At 39.4% G+C, this 7,184-nt stretch overlaps 2 protein-coding genes across 3 annotated transcripts in view; one reads left to right on the top strand and one right to left on the bottom strand.

The window, feature by feature from the left end:
* Window positions 1–3,605, top strand: part of c1galt1a (core 1 synthase, glycoprotein-N-acetylgalactosamine 3-beta-galactosyltransferase 1a) — a 25,135-nt gene extending 21,530 nt beyond the window's left edge. The window contains exon 4 of the mRNA XM_023424908.2: window positions 2,276–3,605. Coding sequence (XP_023280676.1) covers window positions 2,276–2,440 — 165 coding nt within the window. The 3' untranslated portion in view covers window positions 2,441–3,605. The remainder of the gene's footprint in view (window positions 1–2,275) is intronic.
* A 1,528-nt stretch (window positions 3,606–5,133) lies between these two features.
* col28a1a (collagen, type XXVIII, alpha 1a) overlaps window positions 5,134–7,184 on the bottom strand; it is a 33,604-nt gene continuing 31,553 nt past the window's right edge. For both annotated transcript variants that reach the window (XM_087178947.1, XM_023424909.2), the window contains one exon: window positions 5,134–6,487. In XM_087178947.1, coding sequence (XP_087035073.1) covers window positions 6,315–6,487 — 173 coding nt within the window. In that variant the 3' untranslated portion in view covers window positions 5,134–6,314. The remainder of the gene's footprint in view (window positions 6,488–7,184) is intronic.

Here is a 7,184-nt window from a genome sequence, read left to right as displayed (position 1 = left end):
CTGCAGTGGAACAACCCACTCTCTGCTTCCCCATTGAAGTCAGTAGACGCTCGGCGTCTGCACTGTGTAAAGCTCTGTGGCGCTGCGGGGGTGAAGGAGAAGAAGTCGTGTCGGTTACCTGTGATAAGGAGCTGATTCTGAACAAAAGAAGAACGTGTTCTAGCGCATATTTAGTCAATGAAATGTTCACACAACAGGACATATTTGACCACTTATTTTGTTGACATTTTAGGGGAAGCTGAGCTTCCCTTGCAGTCTTAGAGCAATCGCCACTGGTAGAAATTCTGAACCAGAGAAGATTGTATCATAACACCTGAGCTGTTTTTGGGTACAATGTTGTGCTCTGTTCTCACCCCAAAGGGGTGCTAAGATGTTTTGGGGCTCAGTGTATGCAAGACTGCTCAAATGCAGCCTGTGCCTGTCTGTTCCACACCTGTGCCTATTCTCTAAATCTGTGGAGAAGGTGCTGTTGAAGTTCTTCTCTTCAGAGGTGGAGTCATCCAAAGACCCTGTTTGCCATCGCAGAATACAGGCTAGAGAGCACTGTGCAGCCAATTCCTACTGGCTGGTTAACATGTTAACAATATTTACAACACGTTTAACTGTTACTGGTTACTAGTGTCAATTCCATACACTTGTAAAAACTACCATCCATACCAACATTCCTTTGAACAGATAATGTAACGCTAATTAATGGTTGATAGAACACCTGTTAAGCAGAGTGATACATGTAGTTAAAAGTCCCAGTGCTGTTGTACTTGTGACGGCCTCCTGCCTCTGGGGCCTGCTGTTGGGTTTTGTGTTGGCTTCTTTTGTGTTGTGTTGGCTTGTCCTTCCCTGCAGGTTGTAGGTGGGGCTTGCCACACCTGGGTGGACCTGGCCAGTCCACAGGTGATAAGAGCTGGCACTACTCCTCACACGGGCTCTGCCCTGCACTGCTATGGGACCTACCAAAACGACTGCGCCCGCGATCCCTCGGCGCATTGTGTTTTGGTTTAGTTAGTTTGTTAGTTCAGTTAGTGTTTGATTATGTGGCCAATTTCCTAATTTTATATTGTTTTGTAATAAAATCATTTCGTTTTTGCTTTGGAAACCGTACGTCTCCTCGTTTTTGTCATGGCTTTGAGCCAGGTCATGACATACTCTATATCAGCACTCATGGAATGCCTCTCGTCCAATCAAATTACTTGGTTGGAACTGTTGATAATCTACTACAAAGAGAAACAGCTGAACATCTTACACATCTTGTAACTCTCTGAAAACAGAACAAAACAACTTCTACTGCAGTGACATTAATTTAAGGACCAGTTTCAGGAATATATAACAGTGAGTTTTACAGTACCTGTGGATTGATAGAGGACGAACAGGCCAAAGCTTGTTTTTCTGTGAGCTGCACATGCACAGTAGCTGTGGCTATAATCCGTCTTGCAAATCCACGACCAGAGCACCAAAAACTACTGAAAAGGTGTATTACCTCAATATAAACAGTACATGAAAATGTTAGCAAAGTTCACAATTATGTCTGTTTCCATAAAACTAACACAGTAAAATGGTTTTGGTGAACAATCTCAACATATCACTGTTGCAACCTCATGTCTACAGTGTTGGCTAAGTCTCTCTTTTGGCTTCTCTGATTAACCAGACAAGACCTTAACACAGTCCACTTTACCAAGGAGTTTCTTTGGTGAAACATCCCAAGAGCTCTTGTACTTCTTGGATGAAGGAGAGTTGAAGATGAGGTAAATAAAAAAGTAGAAATATTAAGCAGGGCTAAATCTAGCCAGTGTGAGGCATCAATCAAAAAGTGTACGAGGAAAAAAGTTTAGGATGGTCCCAGTCTAACTGCAAAAATATTAATATTTATTTACAACTTGGTTGAAGAAAAATTCAAGTCAGGATTGAAAAAAAAAACAAACAACAACCAGTGGCTGAAACCTGCTTACGCCTCGTCCGAGTTCTACTTCTTTTAGCGACAGGTTGCCGTTCAGGTGTTTTTACTTGTTCGTAAATGAAAGCAGTGTTTCGAAGTCTTGATGAATGACAAGACAGTGGAAATAGTGGCAGGGATTGAATTGGAGGCCATAGAAAAAGCGGAGGAGTTGTTTGACTGTGACAGAAGAAATATATACCACCACAAAGTTAGTTTCATTTCATTGTGCTGACCTCTCTCTCTCTCTCTCTCTCTCTCTCTCTCTCGCTCTCGCTCTCTCTCTCGCTCTCGCTCTCGCTCTCGCTCTCGCTCTCGCTCTCTCTCTCTCTCTCTCTCTCTCTCTAGGGTCCAGGTTGCTGCTCCGACTTCGCTGTGTCCTTTCATTACATCTACTCTGTGCAGATGTATGTGTTGCATTACCTGACCTACCATCTGCGGCCATATGGATACAAATACAGATTCAGTCCTGATGAAAACACTGCACTTAACTCCACAACTAAGTCCATATAAAACCTGTACACTAAGTATAACATCTTTTTGTTGTTAAATACCTGTTGTTTCCCTCAACTTGCACAACTGTGAAAACCTTGCTTATGATGTTTGGGGTGTCAGTGGATCTGTTTTACTAAACTGCCATTTTGTGTGTACGAAGAAATGTAATTGATAATGTCTTCAATCAATCTTCCTTCCTTATTTCTGTGTTTTACAACTTGCATTTTACTTGAAGGGTGTCTCTTATAAACATGTATATACTGTATATTCTGTGTTGAAACTACTGTAAAAAGCTATAATAAATAAAAGCTATATAGCTGGACAGCAACAAGGGGTAAACCACACAAACATTGTGACAGTTGGAGTCTATGGGTGAAATATTGGGGAGATATCTCAAAGACAGAAAAAAAATAAAACAGTTTATTTTGTACTGGCTGCCAAAATAAAGAAAACATACATACATCGGTACACATTCTTATATATTGGTTTGGATCTCATCTCACTGGCAGAATACACCACCAGCAGAACTGTAGCTTTGCCCTGATACGTATATGATTTGTTGTTATTCTCTAAGTTGACACTGTGAATGACAAAGCACTGGAATGATTGGACAGTTATGATCGACACTTAAAGAACTAGTTTGACATTTTGGGAAATGCACTTAGTCACTGTCTTTCCATGGGTTGGATGAGGAGATTGATACTGTTCTTATGCTTGTATGATAGAAGTGAAGATCTTTAAAAGACTACAAGACTTCTCACTTGCACTTATGAGTTATATGTATAGTCATCTTATTGTCTACCTGGTTTTGTATCTGAATTTACATTTAAATATACATACTGATCATAGTTTATATAAACACGTCTACCTGTTTATACGAATACATATGTCTGTATTAATATTTCTCTTTGTTATTTATTTTATTTCTCTGTGGTATTCTGGTGGGACTGTAATCACAACATATACAGTGTGCTTCTGACCTGTGGAACTCTACTGTCACTACACAGCCAGAGGCTTCAGCTCAGCCTCTAGCTGAGTTGCACTTTTGAAAAAGGTTACTGAAATGGGCAATTTTTAAGAAATTATATTTCATTTATTGAACATTTTTGTTTAACATATTTTTCTATTCCTCCTGGTACTTTTACAGCATTGAACAATAAAAGAATACATATTTTACAATCAAGTGTGTCTCTATTGATACAACATTCTTTATAATAGAGATTAAAGGATTTTGTTAAGATTAACTATAAAAGTTAAGTAATAAACACTGAAGTAACTACAACATCATGTAAAAATACCATAAACAGGTTAAGAACTGTCTGTCTGGTTAAAGAAAGGCCCTAAAGGCACCACTGACCTACAAACACTGACCCACAGAAACAATATGTAACAAAAGACAAACCCCACAATTTAATACCCTAAAATAAAACATGTTTTATAAACTGCTGGCTCCATAAACTGCGTCTATAACAACAGGAAATTGACTATATTCACATTGCAGGTGAAAGTGCCTCAATTCTGATTTTCTTTTTCACATGGTAGAAGTTTGGTAATAATACAATTTAAAGATGGTAACTGTTTAAAATCGGTTGTCATAGTAACTGACAGAAACCTGTATGTAAAGTATGAGTCCCGCAACAACCTGCATGGAATAGATGGCATTTGCAGATGGTGATGTAAGGTTTGAATTCATTTTTGTTTGTCCACTGTACTGAAACATGGCACCTGGTATTCTGTAGCTGCCTCTGCCCCCATGATGCACTGTGACACATCCAGTGACAGAGGTCTGCACACCTCCATCATTACTCTGCTCTTGATTTACACTTCATCTACTTTGCGTGTTTCCATTTTCGCACTTTTTACCACACTGTGATTCTAAGTTGCACATTACTTTTTACTTTTTGCACATTTTTCTATCCACTTCCACTGTCCACTAATGTTTAGTATTATCAGTATTTAGGGTTCATTTGTTAAATCATCATAAATGTCAGTGTATTTGTACTTATGGAAGAAGTGTGGAGCAACCAGCTACGCAAACTGAGCCAAACTGAGCAATCAGCAGAGAGGGGCCTTGGTAAGAGTCCTGGTTGTTCCAGACTTCTTCATGTCAGATGGAGGACACTGTGCTTCTTCTTCCTTCAACCTGTAGCAAAAATGTTTTGAGAGCTTATATAGACAGGTGTGTGTCTTTCCACATCATGTCCAGTCAGCTGAGTTTACCACAGGTGGACTCCAGTCAAGGTGGAGAAACATCTCAGAGATGATCCAGAGAAATGGAGGAACGTGAGTTACAGTAAAGTGTTTGTCAATGTGATATTTCATTTTTTACTTTTTAATACATTTGAAAATATGATTGTTTTTCTTTCTATGAGGCTGCAACAAAAAGTGAAGGGGTCTAAATACGAACTATGTGTTCAGGGTAAATGATTATAATCACATGAAGTGTCCTGGGGTCTGTATCATGATGTGAGTTTAATACGTCGTCCAGCTTAACTCAGGTAGCACTAAACTGACTCACTTTGGACAGGGTTAGATCACCATGGTAACGTATGCTACAGAGCAGGTTACCTGATCAGGATGCCGACAGCCCGACTACTGACCAAACAGATGTTGTTACAGATGAACAGAATGATAATTAAACAGGAATAGTTCTCAGCACTCACACAGACTAATACATGGTCATTATAGCTGTAAATTAATTGTACACGCTGTTAATTAGCTCTAAGTTTAATAAAAATATTTAGTCAGATAGACCAGGCATGAATTTCTCTTCTTCAGTTTGTAAGTGTATCAGTTTTTTTAGGTATTATGAAACAACAAGAAAAGCCAGATGTAACTAGAAAATTAATTATTAGTCTAGACTACTTGAAAAGGTCAACTATGTTTAAAAAGGTCAATTTAATTATTCCCACACTAATATTGGGATATTTCTACTTTTCTTACAGCTGTTCTATTCATGTTGCATTATCATACTGTGTCATGTTTATCATTTTATATTAGAGTAACTACACTCGTGGTGCTGAAGATGTGATGGCCTGTAATTAAGAACTCTGACCTTCAGGGGTCCCCTATAAAACTCAGAGTTAACTGAGCCAGTTATCAGTTATCCAGGATCGCCACTGTAACTCAGAGAGTGACAGGCTGACGCCATGTCTACACAGAAAGCATGTTAGACGTGTTCTTCAGTCATTCTCTACACAGCAGTCTACACAGGTACAGTCCTACTGTTTGCATGTAAACACATCCCAAAGCACCGAGTCTACTTTCCCGTGTAATCCACCTGTAACTACAGTGATTGTGTTTTGGGCCCTAAATGCTTCTGTGGACTGAACACCTCCTGTGTAGACACACTTACACAGGACTGAAGCTGCTAACATGATGCTAACATGATGCTAACATTCTGCTCTCACCACGCCTTCTGTGTAGACACACAGTCAGCTCCTCTTGCTTTGTGATACCAGCCCTTGGCTATTCAACTCTAGAGCTAGACAACAATGGAAAGGAAGTGAAAGTGAAGATAAAGCCAGTTGTATATGGGATGACATGCTGAACTAGTGGTTATGATGGTCCTGTCAGCTTGTACTGGTTCGTAGTTGGTTTACATCCTGGGCAGATATAAGTGGTTCTCCAGACTTAGTGGACAGCTAATGTTGTGTGCAGCATTTCAGAATTCAAAAGGAGCACCTGCAGTGTGAACGTAGCCTGAGAGACAATGAGGAGGGCCACGTCAGCTCTCCATCATCTCCTTCACCTGCAGCAGTTCACAGCAGCAGCTGCTAGCCTGAGCTCTAGTCAAACAATAAAACCTGCGTCATCAGTCCAATCTGGTCCTCAGTGACGCGGATGGAGCATGTTAGCTTTGCACACACCCTTTTTCTCCAAACACAGCCTTTTACGTGTAGACACAGGAATTCCTGCAGTTGACTTCAGTCTCAAAGTTGTTTGCATTGCCCTGACAGCCACCGTACCAGAACTGGGCACAGGCGTTGGCCTCGGGGTCATAGTACCACTTGACCACATACTGCCGACAGGGACCCGGGTCCAGAGGCTGGCTGCAGCCTTCATCTGAAAGGACAAGAAAGGTGCAATGAGTGGACTGTTTCATCATGCTCACTGGGTACCCAAACTTTAAACAGGTCAGGAAAGGTTCTGTCCTCTGTCCTGTAGCTCTCTTGTCTGCATGTCAATATGTTTATTAGTTCCCTCAGTCCCTTTACAGTAACACAGTTGTAAAGTTCAGCCCATTATAATCTGTTATAGAAATATTCAGATCCTTTACTTAAGCAAAGTAGAAATACTACAATAGAAAAATACTTTAAAAACCTGAAGTAAGTACAGGCATATTATCAGGGAAATAGATGGAGTACTTTATTGCAGCCAAAAGGGAAAATTAGAATTAAAGTATCTAAACCAAAACTACTCTTTACACATGTAAATGTGAGCATTATATTATTATATGATATTTGAGCAGTATAACTATTGTATTAATGTGTAAGTAGCTTTTACTTATAGTTGATAGCTTCTATAATGAATATAGTAAAATAAATGCATGTTTAAATTTGTATGAATCTGAGCTTTGTGTGTTTGATCTATATATTTAGATTTAACATACAAACTACAATACTAATGGTAATACTCAAGTAAAATACAAGTATCTAAAATGTGTAGATTTATTCAAGTACTGTATTTAAATAGATTCCATCACTGAGTCTGCTATACTAAATCACAAAAATAAGACAGTAAAAACAGTAAACCACAGACT

This window comes from Seriola lalandi, unplaced genomic scaffold (assembly GCF_002814215.2).
Source record: "Seriola lalandi dorsalis isolate HSWRI2012SDOR001 ecotype SW California unplaced genomic scaffold, Sedor1 jcf7180002054760, whole genome shotgun sequence".
Classification (NCBI taxonomy): domain Eukaryota; kingdom Metazoa; phylum Chordata; class Actinopteri; order Carangiformes; family Carangidae; genus Seriola; species Seriola lalandi.
The sequence above is the reverse complement of the archived record's forward strand: the minus strand, read 5'-3'. Positions and strand labels throughout refer to the sequence as shown.